The 27,285-nt window shown below is 41.9% G+C and overlaps 2 protein-coding genes across 2 annotated transcripts in view; both read right to left on the bottom strand.

Annotated features, from left to right (window-relative positions):
• Positions 1–7,907, bottom strand: part of sardh (sarcosine dehydrogenase) — a 52,026-nt gene extending 44,119 nt beyond the window's left edge. The window contains exons 1-5 of the mRNA XM_061699213.1: positions 7,758–7,907; positions 5,232–5,435; positions 4,741–4,877; positions 4,031–4,209; positions 146–325 (exon numbers count right to left, since the gene is read on the bottom strand). Of these exons, the coding sequence (XP_061555197.1) occupies positions 146–325; positions 4,031–4,209; positions 4,741–4,877; positions 5,232–5,419 (684 nt within the window). The 5' untranslated portion in view covers positions 5,420–5,435; positions 7,758–7,907. The remainder of the gene's footprint in view (positions 1–145; positions 326–4,030; positions 4,210–4,740; positions 4,878–5,231; positions 5,436–7,757) is intronic.
• Positions 7,908–13,857: 5,950 nt separating this feature from the next.
• cercam (cerebral endothelial cell adhesion molecule) lies at positions 13,858–26,857 on the bottom strand. Its single transcript, XM_061699263.1, has 12 exons — positions 26,231–26,857; positions 24,444–24,554; positions 24,177–24,294; positions 22,398–22,532; positions 22,095–22,299; positions 20,515–20,634; positions 20,328–20,404; positions 18,974–18,996; positions 17,454–17,586; positions 17,225–17,352; positions 16,582–16,785; positions 13,858–14,504 (listed from the first exon to the last, which is right to left on the bottom strand). The coding sequence occupies exons 1-12, from the start codon at positions 26,440–26,442 to the stop codon at positions 14,270–14,272; spliced, it is 1,701 nt and encodes a 566-aa protein (XP_061555247.1). The 5' UTR covers positions 26,443–26,857; the 3' UTR covers positions 13,858–14,269.
• Positions 26,858–27,285: the final 428 nt, after the last annotated feature.

Genomic DNA, 27,285 nt, shown 5'->3' with positions numbered 1-27,285 from the left:
TGATGAGTACTTTTTGTGATTAATTTCAACCACTTGAAAGAAATGTATCAGCAATTGAAGCCCCTTTGTAGTTAGATGTTGTTTTTATGGTTTTTGACATATGTCATATTCATGAACTGAAGACGGACTGTTACGTAAATGTTACCGTGGCTCCCCTAGCAGAGGCCGCTCGGCTCAGGGTGGTACAGGTGCCTGCAGGGTCCATGGTGCCATCCTTGGGCACATAAAGTGTCCCGTAAAGGTCGTCAACATTCATCAGAGGATAGAGGTCCTTTGTCTCGGCAGGTGAGAGCACATGGGACTCTATGCCGTAAACTTTACCCAGCTAGAAGGCAGGGAGAGGTTACAGCTTTAATGATTATGATTTGTACATTTAAAAAAAAAAAAAAACATTTCCAACGTTAAATAAAATATGCAAGAAGGTCTCAACAGTAGGAACTCACATGTCCCAGGGAAGTGAACTTTAGACTCCTGGCAATTATATAATCAAAGTAAACAAAGCAGCTACTACCTTCATCTGTTACACAAGTACAGAGACAAGAACTTGCAAGAGTTGGCAATCCTGCAATGGAAATGTTCATCAAGTAAAAGAAAAAAAAAAAAACTTTATCGAGAATTTGTTCAAGGAACTTATTCGTATCCTGGCCAAATATGAATTTCTATTCTGTGAATTTGTATCTTACAGTCCAAAATGATATATATATATATATACAAGTAGAAAACAAATTTGAAACACTACAAAAATGAAGTTATTCATACTGTTTTTAATACAAGCATATCCAATGTTCTAAAGTAAGAAGTGACTAGAATGCCCTATGTGTGTGCTCAATAGGATCAGGGATATTAATCATTTTCAAAATGTAAAAATTAATAAATGAATGATAGAATATATGAATTAATATATGAAATATGGTTACCTGCTGGTCAAATCGAGACAAAAAGATTCAACAAATAAACCTTTATTTGAAATCATTTGGCCAGGGTATGAATAATAACTATACTAACTATACCGTACTTCCCATGGGCTCACCACCTGTGGGAGGGGCCATAGGGGTTGGCAGACTGGGGTGGTGGCCCCCCTTTTTAAGAAGGAGGACCAGAGGGTGTGTTCCAATTTCAGGGCGATCACACTCCTCAGCCTCCCTGGTAAGGTCTATCCAGTGGTGCTGGAGAGGAGGGTCCGTCGGGAAGTCAAATCTCAGATTCAGGAGGAGCAGTGTGGTTTTCGTCCTGGCTGTGGAACAGTGGACCAGCTCTACACCCTCAGCAGGGTCCTCGAGGGTGCATGGGAGTTCGCCCAACCAGTCTACGTCTATCTCCAGTCAGTCTATGTGTTTTGTAAACTTGGAGTAAGCGTTCGACCGTGTCCCTCGGGAAGTCCTGTGGGGGATGCTTCGGGAGTATGGGGTACCGAATCCCCTGATATGGGCTGTTCGGTCTAACTACGTCCGGTGTCAGACCTTGGTCCGAAATGCCGGCAGTAAGTCGGACTCGTTTCCGGTGAGGGTTGGACTCCGCCAAGGCTGCCCTTTGTCACCGATTCTGTTCATAACTTTTATGGACAGAATGTCTAGGCGCAGCCGAGGCGTAGAGGGGGTCCGGTTTGGTTGCCTCAGTATTGTATCTCTGCTTATTGCAGATGATGTGGTTCTGTTGGCTTCATCAAGCCGTGATCTCCAATTCTCACTGGAGAGTGTGAAGCGGCTGAAATGAGAATCAGCACCTCCAAATCTGAGGCCATGGTCCTCAGTCGGAAAAGGGTTGCGTGCCCTCTCCGGGTCGGGGATGAGATCCTGCCCCAAGTGGAGGAGTTCAAGTATCTTGGGGTCTTCTTCACGAGTGAGGGAAGAATGGAACGGGAGATCGACAGGCGGATCGGTGCAGCGTCTGCAGTGATGCGGACTTTGTATCGGTCCGTTGTGGTAAAGAGGGAGCTAAGCCGAAACGCGAAGCTCTCGATTTACCGGTCGATCTACGTTCTTACCCTCCTCTATGGTCACGAGCTGTGGGTCGTGATCCTGGATACAAGCGGCCGAAATGAGTTTCTTCCGGAGGGTGTCCGGGCTCTCCCTTAGAGATAGGGTGAGAAGCTCAGTCATCCGGAGGATGTCAGAGTAGAGCCGCTGCTCCTCCACATTGAGAGGAGCCAGATGAGGTGGCTGGGGAATCTGATTCGGATGCCTCCCGGACGCCTCCCTGGTGAGGTGTTCCGGACATGTCCCACCGGGAGGAGACCCCGGGGATGACCAATGACACGCTGGAGAGACTACGTCTCTCGGCTGGCCTGGGGACACTTCGGGATCTCGGGAGCTGGATGAAGTGGCTGGGGAGAGGGAAGTCTGGGCGTCCCTGCTAAAGCTACTGCCCCCATGACCCGACCTCGGATAAGCGGTAGAAAATGGATCGATGGATGGATGGATGGATAACTATACCGTAATTGCAGTTACTATTGAAAACCTCAATAACCTCAGAAATTGCATGTGAATGCAAAGGGATTTTGTTACTGACCAGAAATGGCAAAAAAGAGAACTATTATAACTGACACCTAAACAATGGCTATTAATTTCATCACACCATATCATAGCAATACCCAAAAGTTCAAGTTCCTGGGAATTACAATCTCTCAGGACCTGAAGTGGGCGACCAACATCAACTCCGTCCTCAAAAAGGCCCAGCAGAGGATGTACTTCCTGAGGCTTCTGAGAAAGCACGGCCTGCCACCGGAGCTGCTGAGACAGTTCTACACAGCGGTCATCGAATCGGTCCTGTGTTCTTCCATCACAGTCTGGTTTGGTGCTGCTACAAAAAAGGACAAACTCCGACTGCAACGGAAAATCAAAACTGCTGAAAGGATTGTCGGTACCCCCCTACCCACCATTGAGGACTTGCACGCTGCCAGAACTAAGACAAGGGCGTGCAAAATCCTCTCGGACCCTCCGCATCCCGGTCACCAGCTCTTCCAGCTTGGCAATTTTTTTGACTTGAGTTCGTTGTCACATTTCTGTGGGGCCAATTATGTATTACTCGTGCACTCACTGTAGTTGTCTCGCCATGCTGCACTATTTGCATATACTGGCCACTCATGCCAGAGTAGCATCTGCTCCATTTGCACACTGATTGAGGAGTATCTGTAACATTTGCACAACCAACATTGTCCCAGATGATCGCACTACTCGTCATTTTAAACCGCATACACTCCTTGAAGTCTCGGCGCCCTTTGCACAATGGTCATTGCACCGGACTATTGCAATATTAGTCATTCGAACTGCTCTAAGTGCTAGAGGACTCTGCATCTTTTTGCACAATTGTTTTTTGTCAATGTCTTTATGTCTCCAAAGTGTTCTGTAAATTGACTGTCTGTTGTACTAGAGCGGCTCCAACTACCGGAGACAAATTCCTTGTGTGTTTTGGACATACTTGGCAAATAAAGATGATTCTGATTCTGATTCTGAAAACATGCAAATGTACAGTAGGACGAAAAAGTACGTGAACCCTTTGGAATTTCTCAAATTTCGTCATAAATTGGTCATGATGCTGTAGCATGCCCTGAAGAGAGTTATTCACACCAGACATCTTGCTTCAACCATTTTGGAGAAACAATCCAAAATTCATCCTGATCGTTGCGCACGTCTGATCTGCAACTCCAGGAAGTTATTGGGTTATTGGCTGCCAAAGGATGGTCAACCCTTCATCAAATCCAAGCGGTCACTTACTTTTCGTTCCTGTCCTGTGAACTTTTACATTATACCTCGATAAAAATATGAAAACATAATTGTTTGTGTGGTATTAACTTAAGAAGACTGTTTGTCTTTGTGATTTAGATAAAGATCAGACCACATTTTATGGCCAATCTATACAGAGATTTAAGACATTTCAAGGGGTTCACATACTTTCCCCCCCACTGCATCCTCCCAGAGGCAATGAGCAATATAGCGATGTCACCCGGGCCATATGATGTGTATATGGTATGATCTTGTATGAATGCCACTGTTTTACAGATGTTCAAAAGTCGAGCGATCCTGCTTCTCACCGACATGAGGCGCTTGTACTCGTCCAGCCGCTGCTTGTTGGAGGCGATGAAGAGTCCTCCGTTCTGGATCCAGCCGGTGTGGAGGCCCGTCTCTTCCTCCAGGTCTTTGCTGATCAAGTTCCGTGTGTGGGCCAGGAGCTCCACCTCAACGTCGCTCGGGCGAAGCTGCCACAGGAGGCCTGGAAGAAACACACCCACAAATGTACATTCATTTTGTAGCCAGGAATGCAACCAAATGTCGCACTAAATCACAACAGTAACCTATGACAGTGGATGTCTTTCTTGGATGTCGCTTTAACCACATTTATATCAAAAAGTGCCAGGTATTGTTCTTAGGCTTCAACTCACCTGCAATCCTAATGAGATAAAAAACAATAAAAATGGATGGATGGAACTACAAGTCCTATCATAGCTGACTTTGGGCAAGAAGCGGGAAACAACATGGACTGGTTGCCAGACAAACGCAGGGCACAGATAGACAAACAACCATTCACATACACACCTATGGACAATTTAGCGTACCCTGTATTCAATCAAACTTAACAGGCATGTTTTTGAATGTGGGATTGTATGACTATGCTATCTGGTATCAGCAAACTTGGAACCCTGCTAACCAGGTACATGAAATGGTACCTCATAATTCCTAGTTGTCTTTTTTTTTTTTTTTTAAGTATCGATAGCAAAGAGAGCCGTGAAAAACTATGTTTGACCTGCTGTGTGCCAGGTGGTTCCAGCAGTCAGTCGGTCTCTCTCCAGCAGAACCACATTGGTCAGGCCCATTTTAGCGAGGTGATACACTGTCTGACAGCCCAGACTGCCTCCTCCGATCACCACCACGTCTGCTGACCTGAACCAGGAAGCACGAGAACAAAACTTGTTAACCTTGTATTCATGTTGACCTATGATTGTGTCTGAAAAACTAAAGTCAGTAGTTCACACCACGCTGCGAATTCAGTTCAGTTCGTTACAGTTGTTCAGAGTTATTCAAATTAACCAAGATCTGGCTTGTGGCATGGACAACCAGGTAAATATTGTGACATCATAGCAGCCAGACAAATAATGCCATATACATACACATACAAACAGGATATGGTAAACAAAGGAAACTCCTCAACTGACTACAATGTTTCTCGTTATCACTGTGGTTGGTAACCCCCACATCGATCTTATGTTGGAAACGAGTTATCAGTCGGACGCTAACCTTGGTAAAGGTTTAGTCGGCCCAGATGTGGCTGTGCCATCCCGTTTGAGTGTCTTCTCATAAGGGACGCTCTTCTCTGCTGTGGGCTCCGAGCTGTATGTCCGACAACTTGCGCGGCACAGCGGGACGGTGAGCGGGAGGCGCACCGCCGACACCAACTGCCGAACCGCACTGCCAAGGAAGGCCATGGCCCCTGTGAAGGCTCTAAATTCGCACAAACACACAAAAAAAACCCATATCAAGCATTTACCACCTCAAGCGTGTTTGTTGTTCTTTTTTGCGAGCCTACTCCAGAAGGGTATGACTGATGGCAGCAAGTTGGATTGAGCCATAGTGTACCACTAATTTACGCTAACGCTAAACAGGAAGTGCAGCAGTAACTAAAAGTGCCTTCTTGTGCCTTGTGACGACGAATTTTAGGCCGCACGCCATTTGTAACCTCGAAATGTTGAATGTCGGACCGTCGTAAACAGAGAACGAATGTCGGACCGTCGTAAACAGAGAACTGTCTGTAATTTGATGTTCATTATTTCGTAAAATGTATCCAAACTGAACAAGTCTGCAGTCAAACAGATTCAGTTCAACCTTTTCCACTGTGTAAATTAGGTTAGAAGAAATGTCAAAGAACTGTCAATAGCAGTGTTGTACTATTCAGTTTTGTCTCAATTGCTTCAACACAATTTTAATCCAACAATCCATTGTACACAATCAACCAAATTATTTTTTTTTTAATAATAATAATTTGCCAATCTGTGCAAATGTTACACAAAAAGGTCTGCTGACCAACAAGTGATACCTTTAAGACAAGACCCTTAACTTCCAGGAGCAATCAAGTAAGTACCCCTTATCAAAAACTAACGATAATCTGTGCATTCAACATAACTCACTGCAGCTCTTCTTACCTTTTAGCTATGATGTAGTGGTTCACCCCTTTGCATAGACTGCAAATATGTGAGGTCACCACTGACTAATTTAACCATAGTCATCCTCACCCTCATATAAATTCAATAGAATGGAAGAAGCATTTCTTCACCAAGCAGCCGAATTACACTTGCCAATTAATGTAGTGGCGTGGCGCATGACATCGCCAAACACAAATACTCTAACCCCTCTGTCAACAACTTGGCCAAACATCAAAGTATGTGCTGCTTATCAGAAGATAATGCTAGTAAAACTGGGAGCTAATGTAAATATATGTTAACACTGCAGCTCTGCTTATCTTTTCGCTTTGATGCTTTGGCCGCGTGAAAGCGGCTCTCTTCTTTCTCTAGAACCTACGCCAGCATAGTGCCAAATCATTGGCTAAGAAAGTCAGTGTGGGAGTGGTTATTATGTAAATTAAGAAGGGCGGAACAACTCACTCACAGACACATTTTCTGAAATAAGCAGAAAAAAGATTTACTTGGGTGTGTAATTTCCATACTTGACTGCAGGCACCAACTATATATTTGTAAACAAACAAAAGTCTATCCATCCATCCATTTCCCTCATTAAGGTCGCAGGTGTGCTGGAACCTATCCCAGCTGACTTTGGGCGAGATGCAGATCACACCCTCGACTGGTCGCACGTCAATTGCAAAGATAAAAAGTCAACAGCGACTACCACACTATTCTGCTGGACAAATAATATTTGTGTATTAATTATCTTAATAATTGAAAACATTATTACAAAATAAGAATACGGTAAACCCCCGCTATTCGTAGGGGATAGGGACAGAACCCTGCTGTGAATACTAGCAAAAATATTATTACAGTAGTGTATTAGTATTGATGCCCACCTCCAATTTTTTTTAATTTTCATATCAATATATACAGTACGTAGCAGTTCAAATCCTACATATACCCCAATATTTACACTACCCATAAACATGAAGATGATTGAAGATGATTTGATTTTGAAAAAAAAAAAAAATGCACCTGAAGTGCTCATGTACTGTACATGCATATGCAGGCCAAGAATCTCTCCTGATTTTTTTTTCTGCTAACAACTCAGGCAAAACTTTGCTCCTCCACGACATACTGTACAAAGCTTGTCTCGTCTCAGATGTTAGGAATCACGTCAACATTTCTCTTTGAAACCAATTTTGTACTACTTTACTATTAAACAGGGCTTTGGCATCATCTTGTGCAGTGCAAGAGCAGTGATTCCACATCAATAAATAGCAAATACACCGGGGGGTTATCATATCATATCAGGTGACTAGTTCACTTGAGGTTATGACACTATTGCAAGCCAAGATGAGGAGGACTATCACGTTCCTCCTCACACCTGTGACCAATCCCTAAAAAAAAAAAAATAAAAAAAAATCATACATAAAACAATGTATTTATTTACTTATTTTTAACAGTAGTGATTACTCAATGACGACGGGTAGAAAGGCGCTTTTACTCATTGTTCGGTAACCTCGAAAGGCTTGGAGGGAGCACGTCAAGCAAGTCGTTGAGTGGCTAGTGGCAAAGAGTCAACGTCGCTTTGCTGTCGAGCAGCACTCGGAAGTAGCAACACTCGGAAGCAGGAGACACTTACCGGGAAGGGGGGGGGGGGTAATAGTAATAAATTAATTTTAAAAAAGCAGATTCCGAAGAGGTTTGGAGCTCTTTGAGTGTGTCCAGGGGAGACAAATTGGGAGGTAAATGAGCGGACACTTCTTGACGAGCGGCATGGAGGGCAGCCGGACACAACGTGGAGCTGCCGACACGTTGGCCACGCCCCTTTCCTGCCCACCACAGGGCGCTCAAACGACGGCTCGCGGGCCAGAACCAGCCCGTCGAGTGTCCAATCCTTCCCGTGGGGATGGATGACTTTTTGCTGTGTAAAATTGAAGAGACCACATTGACTGCAATTTCTTTCTATCAAAGTAACTGTTGTTGATCATTCTGTCCACAGGACGGCGCACTGACACCACATTTTATTTCTATGAAAATGGATACTTACAGTAAAAAGTCACTGAATATTGCAAAATGTCATTCAACAGCTTCAGTTCAAAGGAGGTTGGCTTGCTGGAACCCACTTGTGTTTGTACGGTGTGACGACTCAGCTGAGGTTGTCAAGATTTTCAGATGATTTGGAAACGTATGCAAATTTAAAATGATTTCTAGAGCTTAATGGGTGGTTTTGTCAAATCTACATACTGTATATATAGATCCAACGTGGTCTGTAAGTTGCCCAAGTGTAAATGAAAAGTTCTTAAAAAAGATTTGCAACGTTGTTGAAATTGCATTCATTTTTGTGAAGATATTTCAGATTGTTCATATAATTTGCAGCAAGATAATAATAAATGTATCGGCAGTTTCAGAATGTACTTGTAATTACTTGGAACAAAATAATGGGGAAAATGTTTTAATATACTTGGGTTCTGCAGCAGCACCAGCAAGTTAACGTCTTAATGGCGTCGAAAAAAAATAAAAAATAAAAAAAGAGAAGGAAGGTTTTGGAGTGGCCTCGTCAATGTCTGGAATCCGATTGAAATGCTATGGCGAGGCTTTAAAAAGGCCGTTCATGCTCGAAATACCTCAATTTTTGCTGAATTCAAACAATTCTGAAAGGAAGAGTGGGCCAAAATATCTTCACATAGATGCGAAAGACTCATTGCCAGTTATAGAAAGTGCTTGATTTCAGTTGTTGCTGCTGAGGGTGGCCCAACCAGTTAAGTTATTAGGTTTAGAGGGCAATTACTTTTTCACAGAGGGCTAGGTACTGTAGCTTTGAATAATTTTGTATGTTCGTTCCATGCCTGATAAAGGATTAATAGATAGGGGAAAACAAAAATTGTTTGACCTCCAAGTCAAGAGCTGCAGACTTGTCTTTTTTTTCACCCCCTTTTTTTTTTACACAGTCAAGTAACGTGAGTGAATACAGGCCACAGTCACTTCATGATGTCGTGTGTTTGTGTGCTTTCCAAAGCACAAAACTGTGAACAACGAAGAATGCGGTGAATCCCCACCTCCATCCCGGCAGCCAATGGGGAGCCGACAGTAGGAAGCCTCCTGCGGAAGGAGGTTCTCTCCGGTTCGTGCAGCTTTGAGCAGGACGCACTGAATCTCACAATCTTTTCCTGCATTTGCGCCTCGTGTGAACCCTGTGAAAATTAACCCTGGCAACCTTTGAACGGGACCCTCGTCAAATCCTAGCCATGGTCTTGGATAACAGTATCTAATCTGGACTATTGTATATCATCATGTGTAGGCACAGTCTGCAACGTGAAACAAAAAGTTAGGACATTAGAGTTTGGTTGATTATTTATTTTGTTGTAAACATACCAAGGAAAATTTCCCTTTTGTAATAATTTCCCGCCAGCACATCTGCCTCACGATTCTGATGTTCGACCTTACTGTATGGAGTTTTCAAGTTGTCCACGTGCTTGCATGGGTATTCTCCTCAAGGTACCTCCCAAACCCCCAAAACATGCATGTTAGGTGAATTATAGACTTTATATGCCCATCAGTGTGAATTTGAGCATGAACGCTTGTTTGCCTACACGTCTACACAGTCTGGGTATGTTTATGAGAGACCACCTCAACATTTTGGGATTAGAAAGACTGGAGAGTCCTGACCTCAACCCACAAACACTTTTACTGACAACTCGTGGTTGAGGAGTGGAATGCCACCCCACAGCAGTGTGTGACCAGGCTGGTGACCATCTTGAGGCTGCATGGTTCTTCTGAGGCTCCTGACCATTTGTTGTCCTGTAATTATAATCACTCATTTGTACCTAATGAAAGTAATTGCCATCTGTGTTGCCTCGCATATTCGTGGTTCGCTACTCGCAAGTTAAACTACTGTACTTGCAGATTTCTGGAGGTAACTTATTGTCTTATTTGTAGAAAACGTAATTGCTGTTTTTCTTCTCTCTCATAAAACGGTATTGCTTTGGTGCCATCTTCTGGAAACTACTTGATGGCAAGGAACAAAGTTGAAGTGACAGGAAGAGCTTCATTTACGCAGGCCATCACCTTGGCTAATAGAAAAGTAGGGCAGCAGGGGCCAGTCCCTAACCCCCACTAATAGCGGTGGAAGACTATGTATGAATATTTTTTCCCACCGCACAGTTAGCCCATCTGCCAAACAGTTCTGAGGTTTGGGGTTCCAATCTCAACTCCGGCATTCCTGTGTGGACTTTACATGTTCTCCCTGTGCTGTTGGTTTTCTCCAGGTACTCTGCCTTCCTCCCACAATCAAAACCATGCGGGTTTGGTAATTAAAGACTATAAATGTAAATCTTAGTTCATGTCTCCAGGTTCTAGTTTATGTTAAAATAAGTATGGGATTAAAGACATGGGCACATACTCAATGGTTGAATGCATCTTCCTTACAAACGGGACATCATTTAAAAGGGAAATACACAGGCCTCAAAGGTTTATACTGTACGGGCAAGTAACATAGTAAAAATAGATTAAAACAAATCTACAAAACAAATGTTATTTTATTTTTTTTACTTTTTTTCCCCAGATTAAACTAGGTCAAGGATGTGCGGCTGGGGTATTGCTAGGGGGAGAAATGCACACATGGCTACAATCTGTGTGAGGTTGAATGAAAGTATCACAAAAATGTTGCAACTCAGGAAGTATTTTTAGCATGATTCAACACGTAGCCTTTAGTTGATCAATTATAAGAATAATGAGTTTACGCCCTTCATTGTGCAACATGCTATGCACAACATGCACCACCACCATCACCATGTGATTCCAATGCGTTGTATACACTCAATGCTCACCCAAGCCCTCCTGGATGTTAGCAAGTTTAGAAAAACTGCAATAACAGCTTCAATGCGACACACCTTAAAATACTAAATGCTCTGTAAGGACAGTTATACATTGACTTTGTAACAGAGCCAGTAAACGTCATCGGAGACTGCTAAATGTGGTCTGAGTAGTTCAAATTTCAGAATTGTTTATAGAAACTGCAGATATATAGGGAGAGTACCACCTAGTGCAAAATGTGTGGCCGCAGGGGCAACTTTCATTTGTGTGAGGTTACTTTCAAAGGCTCGGACAGTACAAGTTTTGGGCTTGAGTAATTCATACAGCCATTTCACTAGCAAGTTCAGTACAACAATGCCAGCCATAAAAGTTTCCAGTTTGAATATTAAAAGGAGTCTGAAACGAAGCTTATAAATAAAATATTAGAAATCACTGTAATTGATGTTGCTTTTAAATAGTCAACAGTCAGCATGCATACTGTATTGCACCTCAGCGGCAGAGCAGTTGAGGTTCATCCAGCTGCTTCTTACTGCATGAGGAAGCACAGGTTCTCCCTTGTGGTCACTTTGTGTCAGTACAATCTCTGAGGTTGCAACTTTGGAACCTGACAAAGCAGATATTCACATAACCACTTGGAATAGAAACTGACTGACTTAAGTCAGTGGTTCACTTTGTTGCTCCTCTTGAAATGATATTTTCTTGTGTTCTGATAAAACTGCTGCCCCACATCAACATCTACAATGTAAAACCACAGTCATACAATGAGAATGTTTTAATTACAAACGTTTATGATACAGTTGTTGCTTTCTTTAGAGCATGTATTGCAACAAAATGCATGATGCACAGAAGACACTGACAAGTGGAAAAAGTTGAGACACTTGAGAAATAAATTAAAAACGCGAACGCATCAAGAGATGAACAGATCAGTAATGCAACTGGTTTCATTGAAGTGTGTGTACAGTGATTGCATTGAAAATCCATTTTGGAGCATCGGAATTAGTTACTTAATTGTAACCCTGTCAAGATGATCTTGAAAAGGAAGCCAGTGATGCAACAGGAAGTAAATTAAAGCTTTGGCTATTTAGCTGCAAGAGCGAGGCAAACCATTAGAAAATGTCTCACTACCATGTAGTGTCTCCACCACGTGTGTCAAACTTGCAGCCTGTGGGCAAGATCGGATATTCCACATCATTTTGAGATTTTATAAAAATCCAATACAGGGCCAATTTTGCAAGATGATGGGGCAATTATTACAGAAGGCGTACCACACCGAGCCAATTAGGTCAGCGACAGGAAGTGCAACTGCCTCGTGCTCTCTCCACACACTTGGTAAACAAACACACTGCAGCTTGGCTTCCAGCTAGCAGACTTCATGGCAAGCCATATGTTTAGAAGAAAAATGCGTTTTTATAGCATAATAATTCAAACTTTTCAAGCAGTGTCAATGAAATAAAAAAGCTCTATCTTTGTAAACATTGTTTTTTTTTAGAAAATCTTTTTAGATTGTGCTGTGTACCTAATGAAGTGTCTACTGAGTGTTTATATGCTGCTAATATACAACCCCAATTCAAATGAAGTTGGAACGTTGTGTTAAACATAAATAAACACAGAATATAATGATTTGCAAATCATGTTCAACCTATATTTAATTGAATACACTACAAAGACAAGATATTTAATGTTCAAACTGATAAACTTTATTGTTTTTAGCAAATAATCATTAACTTGGACTTTTATGGCTACTACACATTCCAAAAAATAAGAAGAAATACTCATCAAACACCTGTTTGGAACATCCCACAGGTGAACAGGCTAATTGGGAACAGGTGGGTGCCACGATTGGGTATAAAAGTATATAAAAAAAAAAAAAGTCTAAAAGTATAAAAAGGATTTCATCATCTACGGTCCATACTATTATCAAAAGGTTCAGAGAATCTGGAGAAATAACTGCATGTGAGTGGCAAGACAGATAACCAACATTGAATGCCTGTGACCTTCAATCCCTCAGGCGGCACTGCATCAAAAACCGACATCAATGTGTAAAGGATATCGCCACATGGGCTCAGGAACACTTCAGAAACCCAATGTCAGTAAATACAGTTCGGCACTACATCCGTAAGTGCAACTTTAAACTCTACTATGCAAAGCAAAAGCCATTCATCAATAACAAGCAGAAACGCCATCGTCTTCTCTGGGCCCGAGCTCATCTAAGATGGACTGATGCAAAGTGGAAAAGTGTTCTGTGGTCCGACGAGTCCACATTACAAATTATTTTTGGACGTCGTGTCCTCCGGGCCAAAGAGGAAAAGAACCATCTGGACTGTTATGGACGCAAAGTTCAAAAGCCAGCATCTGTGATAATATGGGGCTGTGTTAGTGCCAATGGCATGGGTAATTTACACGTCTGTGAAGGCACCATTAATGCTGAAAGGTACATACAGGTTTTGGAGAAACATATGCTGCCATCCAAGCAACGTCTTTTTCATGTTGTTTTTCAGCAAGACATGTTGTTTTTCAGCAAGACAATGCCAAACATTCTGCATGTGTTACAACACTGTGGCTTTGTAGTAAAAGAGTGCGCGTACTAGACTGGCCTGCCTACAGTCCAGACCTGTGTCCCATTGAAAATGTGTGGCGCATTATGAAGCATAAAATACGACAACGGAGACCCCGGACTGTTGAACAGCTGAAACTGTACATCAAGCCAGAATGGGAAAGAATTCCACCTACACAGCTTCAACAATTAGTGTCCTCAGTTCCCAAACGTTTATTGAATGTTGTTAAAATAAAAGGTGATGTAACACAGTGGTAAACATGACCCTCTCCCAGCTTTTTTGGAGCGTGTGGCAGCCATAAAAGTCTAAGTTAATGATTATTTGCTGAAAACAATAAAGTTGATCAGTTTCAACATTGAATATCTTGTCTTTGTAGTGTATTCAATTAAATATAGGTTGAACATGATTTGCAAATAATTGTATTCTGTTTTTATTTATGTTTAACACAATGTCCCAACTTCATTGGAATTGGGGTTGTATGAGGTACATTTGGTCATGAACAAATTAATGAATAGTTTGTCAAAATCCCACATTCAGAATGTTAAGAATGTCTTTTTATCGGTAGACAATGTGTTTATGTGCAAGTCGTAAGAACACCAGTCCCTGATAAACACAAATAAAAAAACAGACAACCTTACCACCATGCACCTATGCCATGTCATCACTAACACGCTTTGCATGAAAGTCCACCTTTAAATGGCACAGGGTGGTCCACATGACACAGGGTTGATTGTGAGAACACTTTGTCCCGACAGTATTCACTTCTCTATCGTCTCCCGGCGCTCTAGAGTTCGTCCCTGTAGGAGGCCGACAGCATCTCGGGTGGCGGTACACCCCCCTTTAGAGTCTTGTGGGAGCCCCTCCAGTCGGTGCGCACCGCATCATCGTCCCACAGCGTGGAGGTCTCGGTGTCGCTCACCCACTGGGGGTCGCCGGCGTAGTGGCAGGGCTGCACCAGCAGCGGCCACGTGCTGAACACTTGTAAGTTTCTGTTGGGGAAGTGGGACTTGTAGGCCTCGCTGTGAATAGAGACAAGCGGGATGGAAAAATTAACTCCATGTCACAACATTAAGTTTTTCTTAATAGCACTTCATGTGGGAGACATATTTTGTCACAAAACAAAGCAATCACTATGAAGCCAGTATGAGGGGCCACATGGAAAAGAAAACAAGTTTAGCAATAAAGTCAAACTATTACAAAAGACTATGCTCTTAATATTATTCAGATTTTATATTGGTCAAATTTATGGCTTTATGCTAGTAAAATCACGACTTTTCTTTTCGTAATAGTAAATCTTTGTTCTTGTTGTATTACAATTTTCATTAAAATGTAAACTTTTTTCCTGTGATATGACTTTATCCTTGTGATATTTCAACTTTGTTCTTCAAATATTTTTTTTGCAAAAGAGATTTTGTAATTATATCTTTCTCACACTATAACAACTTAATTCAGTGATTCCCAACCAGCGTACTGTAAGAGATCATGAAGGATGCTGTGGGAAATCCCATTTGACTTAATTGGTCAGAAAATTATTATTTTTTCATTTCAAATAAATCTGTTTTCATCTATCTATGCCAGTTATGTATAATGACAAGCAGAACAATTAAATGTTCTTCCATTAGTTGGCAGAAGGTACAATAAACGTGTATCAACCTTTTGCCATTCACACAATAGAATAAGACACAGCTGCCTGCAAAAATATCAGCTTTGTGTTCAATTAAACAGACCCAGATTTCACACTACGTATATACATTGTGAGTACATTGAGACAAAGGTCGTATTTTAGTATTCATATTTTGTATGACATTTTTGTTTGGTGTTGATTTTTCAAAAGTAGAATGGTTGCCTTGGCTCAGCGAAGGTTGGGCAACACTGACTGACTGAACTTGCATCTTTTTATAAAATTACTTTTTTTTCTCAAAATGTTTGATTTTGAGTCCATTATAATTATAATTTCGATTAAAATAAAATAAAAAATTGTGTTACAACTTTTTCTCTGTAATGCTCCAGTTATTCTCTTGGCGAGAACGATGTCACAATGTCTGAATATTATGACATCTTTTGGGCAAAATCACTTTAATTCTGTAAAATTAAGACATTTTCTCATTATATTTTTAATGCATTGTAGTAAAACAAACAAAAATATTACAACTTAGTTTTCATAAAATCAAGATTTTTTGGCTGTAATAACATTAGTTTGAAATAATGTAAAAACATTAATAACAGTCATATCATTACAACTTTAGTCTCATAAAAAGGTTTTTCTTCCTCATATTATTTCAACTGTATTCTTATAAGATGACTACTTTTTTTTCTCCGATTAAAATGACTTTTTTTCTTTTCAGTGTGGCCTTAACACTCACACACTGTACTTTGTACACCCATGAGCAATGAAGGCCAAAAGTAGAACTCAGAAGTGCTGTGTAGTCATTGCTCATTTCTTTGTGAATGAGTGAAGCGTGGTGAATTCAAATCCCAGAGGTGGAGGCTATAATACAGTTTTCCACACATGTTTGAGCACACAGACACAGCCAAGCCTTCTGGTGAACAGGCCTCTCAAGTATCTCATCCCACATATGCAGTGTGTTTTATGCATCTCATTCACTCTGCTGCGGTATGGCTAACTTTGCGACAGGGAGGCTTTTCTGGAATCAACACGGCGTTGGGATTGCATACAAATGCAGAACAAAAACACGTGAGCCACAAAGCACACAATGACAACATCTGCAAACATTTTGTTATGAGTCATTTAAAAAAAAAAAAAAAGTGTAGTGGAGGAAGAGAGGGCAGCTCTCATTGGAGAAGTTAAATGTGCATCAGCTGAGTTCCATATTTCAATTTAAATCAGAGTCGGTGTGAATTCCCTGTTTTACAGTGTGTTTGCACAAATAAATGCCCTTAAAAGAAGAGTTATTTACAGAGATTTACAGATCAGTGTCTGCCTTAGACTTCCTGATCTGGCCACACAGAAACAAGGTTGGGAAGAGGAACCATTAGGATCCACATTATACTCAAAATGACAGTGACAAAAAACTGAACAGCAGTGAGTTGCAGAGGAAGAAATGAACATGATGAAGAGTGTGTATGGATACGTACTTGGGATGTTTGTCGTACATGATGGGGAGGAATTCGTCGACAGGCAGCATCTTGGAAAGTGGCTCGGCATTGAGCAGCTTTTGGGCCCCCTGCTGGGAAATGGCGTATGAGAGGGTCCAGTAGGAGTAGTCGGCCACCACCAGGTTGTGGACGTCCTCCACCGGTTCTTCCTTCCCAGGGTTCACCTGTTTCCTGCCGAAGTATCTGCAGCGACATAAAGCAACAGAGAGAAAAATGAAAATTCTGAAAAAAAGTCTGTCTTGGGGTTGCCTCTTGACCAAGCGGCTAGCACGTCTGCCTCACGCTTTTGAGATTCTGGGTTTGAATCTTGGATCCAGCCTTCAAACAAACATAGACAAACAAGCATTCATATTCACATGAACAACGAAAGACAATTTAAACTCTCCAATTAACTGAAGACACATTTGTGGAACACCAGAGAAAACCCACGCAAACATGCAAACTGGAACAGAGATTTGAATGCTGAACCTCACGACTGTGACGCAGATATGCTAAGAACGAGGTCACCGTGCTATCCATGGGAATGTTCTTCATCCATTATCCTGCTAACTAACTAAAGAAAACTACACAGCAACCAAAACATAACCACTCGTCTTGGAAGACGTAATAAAACACATCTCACATGAGGTCCCAGTCCAGCTCCACCTGCTCCACCTCCTCCATCAGCCGTAGGACTCGTCGCTTAAAGTTTGCCTGGAAGCGGACGTCATCCTCGAGCACCAGAGCCTTGTCCAGCTGCATGTCCGCCATCTGGAGTGAACAACATCAGTCCACTCGAACCCGGTACCATGGGCCAATAGTTGCTATTTTTTTTTTTTTTTTAGACAAACAAACGTGTTTGTTCATGTTACCTCCTTCCAGATGTAGAAGTGGCTGAGAAAGCAGCCCACCTCTCCTTTAGTGAGAGTGCGTCCTGAGAACGGATCATAGTAGCCTGGTAGTAAGTCCACACCCAGAATCTTGATGTCACTGCTATTCAGGGCACTGCACACACACACAAACGCAGTGTATATATATTATATTATATTTTATATATATATATATATATATATATATATATATATATATATATATATTTTATATATATATATATATATATATATATATATATATATATATATATATATATATATATATATATGGGTAATTTTCATATCACTTCATCAATAATGGTAAAGACAGGAAAAAAATAGTAATCTAATTTAGTAATTTTTTTTTTTATGCCACCTTGGTTTTAATCTGGGTAAATGTCTTCTAGTGAAACAGCCACACTCCTTTTCTTCGATAAAGACAAGTGAATAATGGAAAAAGGCAAAACAGCTCCATGAAACTCAGAGTTGCCCAATATACATGGGTTGCCCTTCAAACTCTGTGGGTACAAGTGCATAAATGACCCTTACTATCGCGTTTCCATCTTCCTTTCACTCATACGCTCCTCTCTGTTACCACCCGATTCTTTGTTTTTTTCACACCATCATACTACGATATTGAAGCGTGTGCATGTTCCTCAATCAGGTCTACCTGATTATACCGTCTGGTTAGCCTCGCGACCGGGTCTCCCCTACTGCTCGTCATACATCCTTCCTCTCTCTACCTTGGTGTTCACTCGGCGGGCTTCTGCTGTCCGTCACATTTGGGTTATGGTGGGTGTGAAGAATAGTCAACATATATAAGGATGGTGTCGTAAAGTCACTAAGCGTGCCACATCGATTCAGGGGATAGTACGAGGTTGTGGCGGACATAGAAGAATATCGATATGAGTCACAGTGAGAGAGTAGTACTACTAGGCGCATATAGATGAGAGAAGGGTGCACTCGCGCGCGATGGAAAGGCTACTAAGCAGGTTGCAAGAAGTATGAGCAGAGTAGGTGAGGCTGACACCCTGGTAGAAAAGAAAGTGAAACAAAGCTTTGGTGGGGAGGGAGGAGGAGGGGGTGCGCCATGAGTGGTGAGTGCGTGTGGGGCATTGTGTGAGTATCTTTTAAGGTTCTAATATAGGTCGTGTATATTGGGTGTGGATGGGATTACAATAGCACGAGCACACCAAACATATATTGGCGGTGGAGGGGACTAATAGGAGATAAGGGGGAAATAGATATGGCAGGATGAGTATAGAGAGAGGCGCGCAACAAGTTGTGTATGGTTTTTTTGTTGTGGTGTTGGAAAATAGGGAATTACAATGTGAAAGGAGCTCACAGTGCAGGGCACAGAAATGATTGGATATGTAGGGGGTGTATGTAGGGGGGGGCTAAGTGGTTTTGATATTCCTAAAAGACCGCCATGGATATAAGAGTACTAAGGTAACGTAACGAGTGAGAAAACGTGAAGTATATAAAATAGTAAGAAGAACTCAGGCTATGAGGTCGGGCGCCGGCGCAGATTAATCAGGTAAATCTGAGGAGGACAAAGGTAGTAAGCATGGTTGTCAAAAAGAGCTTTGTTATTTTAATTAAACTGCAAATTCATCCATCCATCCATTTTCTGAGCCACTTATCCTCACTAGGGTCACGGGCGCGCTGGAGCCTATCCCAGCTGTCATCGGGCAGGAGGCGGGGTACACCCTGAACTGGTTGCCAGCCAATCGCAGGGCACATACAGACAGACAACCATTCGCACTCACAGTCATGCCTACGGGTAATTTAGAGTCTCCAATTAATGCATGTTTTTGGGATGTGGGAGGAAACCGGAGTGCCCAGAGAAAACCCACGCAGGCACGGGGAGAACATGCGAACTCCACACAGTCGGGGCCGGGGATTGAACCCGGGTCCTCAGAACTGTGAGGCTGACGCTCTAACCAGTCGGCCACCGTGCCGCCCTGCAAATTCATAACGGTAAAAATTATTTAACTATGTATTTTGTTTTTTAAGGGCTGCGGAAAATGGATGGATGGATAGAAATATTATTAGATATATCCTTGAATTTGTTTTATTTATTCTTTTAATTGTTTATTTAATTTATTTTTGGCAAACAATATAAACATTGGGCACAAATCCGGCCTCGCCTGTGTGGAGTTTACATGTTCTCCCCGTGCCTGCGTGGGTTTTCTCCGGGTACTACGGTTTCCTCCCACATCCCAAAAACATGCATGGTAAATTAATTGAAGACTCTAAATTGCCTGTAGTTGTGAATGTGAGTGCCAATGGTTGTTTGTTTATGTGCCCTGTGATTGGCTGGTGACCTGTTCAGGGTGTACCCCGCCTCTCGCCCAGAGTCAGCTGGGATAGGCTCCAGCACGCCCGCGACCCTAGTGAGGATAAGCGGTACGGAAGATGAATGAATGAATATAAACATTCCCATTTTATAATAATAGTGGTTCTAGGAACTGAACTAGCTCATATTTGGAACGGTGAACTGAATTTTTAAATAGTTTGCATAGAAAATCAACTTTCAAAATACTGGTGGCATTTTGGCGCAAACTAATATGTAATTAGGTTTAATGAGTTGCTCTACCAACTGTTCATTTGGAACAAAAATAAACAAACAAATGTTTGACCTCTTAACAGAGGGGAAGAAAGAGCTCCAAATTTCCCAGAATTTTCCGGAAGAGCGGGAAAGTGATTTTTTTCAGTTCTGTGGTGACTCACTGTCTACTGTTAGCTAACACCTAATATCCATAAAAATTTGCATATCAATAAAATATGGAAGTTTCTAATGCTTCGTGAAAATAAATTCAATAATTCAATATACCATAAAATAACTCGTAGATTGAGTACAGATGCTCTTACCTCATCAAAGCCCATGAGGTCTCTCTGCTTGGGGAACGTGTGGACGTGTCGGGAGGGCTTCATGGGAGGACCGTCGACTGTTGGAAGAGTCACAACATTAAAAAAAAACTGGGTGCATTTTCTTATGTTACTGTACAGTTTGTAAAAGAGGTAGAAGGGCAAACAAAGATTTGGATTTTGTGCTTACTCATGGACTCCAAGTGGAGATGGATGAAATTGAGGCGATCGTCCTCCAGAGTGTGCTGAGGCTTGGGCGGGATATTCAAGTAGCCGTAGCGCTCCTTGTTGCACAGATACATCTGGATCGCTGCAATCAATCGACAAGGAATTAAAACATAGAGACCATAACTGAGGACTTAAATGCAAATTGACAGATTACAGCATATTATAACATCCTTATCCATGGTATGAACTTTGGCATGGCCTTGACATGTCTGCTTCGCTTTTGGAAAAACTTGAACCCTCGACATATGTAACGACACACGTCAGTAAATCTGTGACACTTTCAGCTCAGTGAGCATCAAAAAAAGATTAACTCCGCGAGGGCAGTTATGATTGTGAAACCATAGAAACGTTTACTCGCCTCCTATATTACATATACACAACAAATTGAGAGATAACTCATTTTAAAATCAAATCAAGGATCATAGTTTGTTGAACTATTGTTGAAGTTACTGTAAAAAGGTAACAAAAAATGCTTGCAATATCTCAACGTCATTATTCATCACATATCACATTTTAAATTTTGGTACATACTTCAGCAAAATCACAGAAGTTGATACACACCGTACTTTTTACTTTTACTTGAGTATTTATGTGAAGAAGGATCGATACCTTTACTCCTTTACAATGATCGACATGCCGTTCGCCACTTTCATTTATCCATTCTTGCGTGTGCGCGTCTATTTTTAGACTCCATCCTCGACTTCCGAGTAGGGCGCCCGTTGCGCCAATCACTAATGTCATTTGACTCCAATTCACCAATCGGACGACACAATGCAGTCACATGACCATGCACGTAGCCTTCACGAACCAATCAAAATGACTAATTTTGGAGGGGAAAAAAAACAGCAGAGCGAGCGTGTTTATAGACTCCAAAAAAAAACAGCTTTTTCATGCAGCTCTTAAATTGTGACTGGCCAAACTTGAATATTTCAGCCCACTTCTAACTTGAGAAATACCTTGTGGTAAGTTGCAGATGTTTCTTTTGTTGTTTTGGAAGTGATGTGGCAAAATAAGCCCAATCGTATGGTGTCGCACACACAATCACTAAGTCTGTTCAGCAAACGCCTTCTTCATCAAGTCGTTTCAGTGAATAAAGCAAATAATGTTTCTGTATTGCCCAATTCATGGGTTGTTGGTTTTGGGAAATTGAAATGGTGGCAGGTCTGTTTCGACTCCCATATATTATTTTTTTATTTTATTTTATTTGATGTTCATGCGCTGATTTAAAAAAAAATAAAAATCAGAATGACTACTTTTTACTTTTATTTGAGTCATATTATTCTAAAGTAACAGCACTCTGACTTATATTTGGCTACTCTACACACCTCTGTCGACAATCATGCACACTTGCATTCACACCGTCACTGATTGAGAACTGTACCCACGTTGTCAGGCGAATGAACCGCTACATCGTCATTGACATTCAATACAGCGTACAAAATAGATTACGTTGCACGTTGGAGGTTCCACTATTTTGTTTTTTAACTGAGTTATGAAATGTTGACACAAATGATTTATTTAGAATTAGGGAAGTATGCAAACCGGCAGCTCGGCAAGAGAAGGCGAAGACGATGATGTCGTCATACGGCCAGGAATACTCCTTGTGAGGAGGGTAGAAAGCCAGTTTCTTCATGTCCTCCTTCCTTAAATCCAGCAACATGGTGGAGTGCACCATTGGTACGGGGAAACAGCCCAACCGGTGGCGGTTGCGGGTGGGGAAGTACTCTGCTGTCCTTCGATAATAGCCCTAGGAAAAAAAACAATGAAAAGAAAAGACGACTTAAAAAATAATAATAATAATAATAACTTTTCCGGGGAGAAGATCCCTGTGAAGTTTCGCCTCACCTGTGGCGTTATTCCACACCAGTAGTTGGAATACGCACCCTGAGAGTCCAGCATGGGAGCAATGACTGACTTGTTCTCAGCTATCAGCAGATTGAGTGCGTCAGGGTTGGTGAGGATGTTGTCGGTGTCTGCATACTGATAAAGGAACCCCCCCCCCCCAAAAAAAAAAATGCATTGGATTGAAACTTGTTTGGAAGAAAAAAAAAGTGAATAACTCAGTACAACACTCTGCAGATGTTGACAAAAGTGGGAAAAAAAAATTTTTTTGTTTGTTTGACCACAATTGTGGCAAGCGACAGCGGTGCTTTGACAAGAACGAGTCGGTTGCTGGAAATGAATGGGTTTTCTTCCAACGCCACAAACAAACAAACAGCCACTACAACTCACACAAAACTTATTGATCCTGATTGACCAAGAGCTTAAATAGCAGGCACTAAATTGCATATTCACTCACTAATTGTGCACACTGTTACTAACAAGTGTAAAAGTGGTGTAGACTGTCATATTTAAAAGAGGGTCTTGCGCCTTGCCCCTGTATACACATAATCACGCAGTTTTTGTCCCAATTTTGCCCCTTCCTGACCAAGGATGACAAACGCCAGATTATTTTATGTTTTCTAAGATTATCCGACAAGTTTATCCGATACTATTATCCCGTGGTCTGAGGTGTTTGCACAAGTTCGCACCTGTTTTTGCATGCGCAAAAAAACTGAAAACAAGCTGGCACGCCATATTTGTGTTTGTTTGTTGGCTGTCTACGTTCTGGTTCATGAAGAATTTGCAATATAGAATGTTAGCATTTGATAAATGGGTTGCTACAATTAGCATTCTGGGACGGGGTAAATGCATCAATTGCGACTCAAAAATATGTTCCACACAATGAAGTATTTGTGTTGACTTGTCTGTTTGTTTACGAGCAGGCGACTTCCTAGTTTGTGAATAATGACGTAAAATGTTAGGATTAGACAAATGGGGCACTACCATTTGCATTCTGGGATGGAGTAATGCTTCCTGCTTCCAAAAAATATGATGCTATTTATGTTGGATTGTCAGTTTGCTGGCTAGCTCCTGGTTTATGAAGAAAGACACAAAAAGTTGGGATCACACAAACGGACCCTACCATTTGGATTCTGGACAGGGGGAAACGCTTCCATTGTGACTAAAAACTATTTAGCGGAACCAATTTGTGTTGGTTTGTCTGTTAGCTAGATGGCTAATTCCTGGTTATGAAGAATGCTGAACGATGGTAGGATAAGACAAATGCACAATATCATTTGCATTATGGGATGGTGGAATGTTTCCGTAGTGACTCAAGAATGCGTCACACCATATTTGTGTTGGTTTGTGTATTTGTTGGGGAGCAAGGTACTTCCTGGTTCTTGAAGAATGACATCAGGAATAGACAAAAGGAACACTAAGACTTTTAATATGGGACGGGGGTGGCACTTGCATAGTGACTCCCAAAAAAGTGGGGAACCATATTTATTTTGCTTTGTCTGTTTGGTTGCTAGCAGGCCACTTCCTTGTTCATGAATAATAACGCAAGATGTTGGAGTTACACAAATGGGGTGCTACCATTAGCGTTCTAGATCGGGGGTAAAAGCTTCCACAGTGACAAAATGGCCTCTTCGAGCATTTACATCCAGTATGTGTGTTTGTGTACCCCACCTCCATAAAGTCTTGCGTAATCCTGCTAAATCACAAACAACATTTCGTTCATGTACTTCCACGCTTGGCGCAGGTGTGTTCAGTCCTGAAAGGCGTAGTTGTATTCCGTACCAGGATGTAGTCAGCCCAGCGTTTCCTGGCGAAGTTGAGCGCCGCCTGCTTTAGCTTCATCACATACTCGTATCTGGTGTTAGGCCAGTGTTTTGGGCCCAGCTCCCCCGCGTAGGACCTGAAATAAAACATTGTACACACTCACATTTATGGTGAAAAAAAAAAAAGCAATCATACACCCATACAAATGGAAATGCGATAAATCTGTGTGACTGAAGACAGAATTAGTTGGCGATGATTTAACCTGGACTATAAATGGAGGCTTACACAGGTTGCTCCTTCGGTCTCCACTCCACATAATGGTAGAATTTCTGCATGACAGTGAGCCACTCTTTCAGCATAGCTGTGGTGTTATCTGCATTGTGATCTGTGGCTGCCCTGAGGGGCACACAAAAGGTGGGTTGAAAAATAAAAGCAGTAAATATGGACACTGTGGGAAAATGCCAGTACTTTCTCTGTGCTCATACAACGTAATAGCTTGAGAACATACATAACCCATTTATGTACAAACCAGTCAAATATTTGGAGATTCTTTTATACTCATTTATATGGTTTCACAGTCAAAACAGCCCACTGAGGAAAACCATAACTACAACGTGGGCCATAACAAAAATGAGATTGATAACCCTGCTTTATAATTCATATTTACCCACAAAATCACACAGTTGCTTCTTAGGGTTCATCTATGTGCATTTAAATATATCAGGACAGAAAACTGTACAGTATTAACAGGAATGAAGTGCCGGTTACCACACATCTGCATATTAACTATAGTTATACGTGTAATTTTCTCTCTGTTGTTGTTCCACCCCCCCCCCCCCCCCCCCCCCCCAATTTCAGGGGACTAAAATGACACTATATAGTCCAAACACATCCACTAAGAGCACTTTGCCAAAGCTTAAACATTGTGTCACAACTTAACATAATAAACCCCAACTTAAACTCAACAAATTGCAAGCCGACTACACACAGGAGTTCACTGCGACACATTTTTGCACACTTCCGTTGCTGATCAGTAGTTCTGCACTATTGCACATTTCTGTGCATTTGACATTTGTGAGTATATCCTACATAAAAGTGTAGTCCTCTTGCTGCTATACAAACAAACTCCACATAGCCAAGTTTCACAACCCGCCTCCATCCTTTTTCTATTGTGCTTGTCCTGATATCGCACCTGAGTCAGGGCGAGAGCTGGAGTACACACTGAACAGGTCGCCGGTCAATAACTGGGCATATACAGTATAGAGACAGACAACCTTTCACACTCACAGTCACACCTAAGAGCAATTTAAAGTTCAGTTAACCTAACTTGCACATTTTGGGAATGTGACAGGGGGGCGGTAGCACCCGGAGAAACCCCATTCAGACACAGGGGTGAACATGCAAACACCGACTGAGATCTCCCGGCTGTGAGGCGGATGTGCTAACCACTACATCAGTGTGCTGCCTGTTCACAGATCAGGATTTTGAAATGAGAAATTTCAACTTACTAAAATACACAGTGCGCACACAAATGAATAAATCATCCATCCATCTTCGACAAGCCCATAGCTTCATTAGGGTCACAGGTGAACTGCAGCCTATCCAGGCTGACTTTGGACAAACAACCATTCACATTCACACCTATGGACGATTTAGTCTTCTTGCAGGTTCTTGGAATGTGAGAGGACGTACCCAATACTCTACAGAGTTGTTTCAATAGACATTCCAACCCAGAACCTCAGAGCTGTGAGGCAGACTTGCTAAACACTGAACCGCAGAGCTGCCCCGCATAGTATGCATTGAAAATGAAATACTAATTCTGAACATTAATCAAAAAGGCTCTTGATAGGAAAGTCTGACGACTCAAAACAAATAATAATAATAATAATAATAATAATGACCTATTTTGGGCAACGAAGCTACATTTTGGAAAAACTTGAGTGGAGAAAATGTAGAAGTGAAGTGAACATGGAGCTTGCATAAGAAGCCGCTGGGAGCGATGGAGGTGACTTACTTCTTCTAATACACAGACTTAAATGCACGCAAAAACAAAAGAAAAGCGGGTCACCCACCACACCGAGATGCGATTTTTGGGGTAGTCGAGCCTCTCCAGCGCTCCGAGGTAGTAGGGCAGCGAGTGAGCGGCGTTCCTGGCTATGATGGCGACCACCACCGTCGGAGGCTGCATTCGCGACTCCTCGGGATATCTCTCCTCGGAAAAGTAGCATCGGGCCGGCCACACCAAAACACCTAAGAGGACACACGCGAGGGAGCGCAGCAACATGGCGGAACGAGCTCCGAATGTACCGCTTCTCCTTCGCCTTCTTCTGGAAGGAAACAAGGAAGGAGTACAGGGAGCTGCCGGACGCGTCAGCAGTCCAAGTTACCACCCAAAAAAAGGAAAAGAAAGGCATTCCCAAAGTTTCCGAGCCCCTTTTCCGCTTTCCAGCGTACAAGATGGAACATTTCCCATCTTCTCAGTTTACAACTTACATCTATGTAACAACTAATGCCAAATCACGTTACGCAAAAAATAAAAGATAAAATAAAAGGATGGGATTTCGTCGAATCTGTCTTTTTTAAAGGTGTTCTACTGTGACCCGAAATGACGCATAGTGTGCTATAATGTAAAGTCCACATTAACGAATAATACGTTTAGTTTTAGGCTAAAGAGTCAAATAGTGCAACGTGGAAACAAAATCGAGTTGGGGGGGGGGGGGGGGGGGGGGGGGAGTGCAGTTCATTAACGTGACGTCAAGAAATCACGGCTGCAGTGGCACGGATTGGCCGCTGAGGGGCGCCGTTTGACCAATTGAAAAGCAGATACGACTGCAGTTGGCCTGAGTAAAAAGACTAATACCCTACGACGGTCCCGACATACGACACACACTTCGAGGTTACGTATGGAGCGCGGAAGAATACTTCGACGGCATTTTTTTTAAAAATAGTTTTTTAATGTACTTAAATACTTTTATTTCTGCTACTCTATTTTCATCTACGGCAAAAAAAAAATACAAAAATTAAAAATAAAAAGAACATGCCAATATTGTTGAAAAAGCTGCAACTCTCACTAACGTTGTGCACATACGTTTGCTGTATCCTGGTAGAATTGCCCACATATTACCTT

Source organism: Phycodurus eques, chromosome 15 (assembly GCF_024500275.1).
Source record: "Phycodurus eques isolate BA_2022a chromosome 15, UOR_Pequ_1.1, whole genome shotgun sequence".
Taxonomy (NCBI): domain Eukaryota; kingdom Metazoa; phylum Chordata; class Actinopteri; order Syngnathiformes; family Syngnathidae; genus Phycodurus; species Phycodurus eques.
Note: the sequence above shows the minus strand (reverse complement) of the source record. Positions and strands in the feature narration are given on the sequence as shown.

Excerpts from the sequence above, each read along its gene's own strand:
- cercam (XM_061699263.1), bottom strand. The coding sequence starts at position 26,442 with ATGTTGCTGCGCTCCCTCGCGTGTGTCCTCTTAGGTGTTTTGGTGTGG. Across the intron at positions 20,405-20,514 it reads TCTCCACTTGGAGTCCATGA|TCGACGGTCCTCCCATGAAG; the intron begins GTAAGCACAAAA and ends CTCTTCCAACAG. Across the intron at positions 14,505-16,581 it reads ATGTACGACAAACATCCCAA|CGAGGCCTACAAGTCCCACT; the intron begins GTACGTATCCAT and ends CTCTATTCACAG.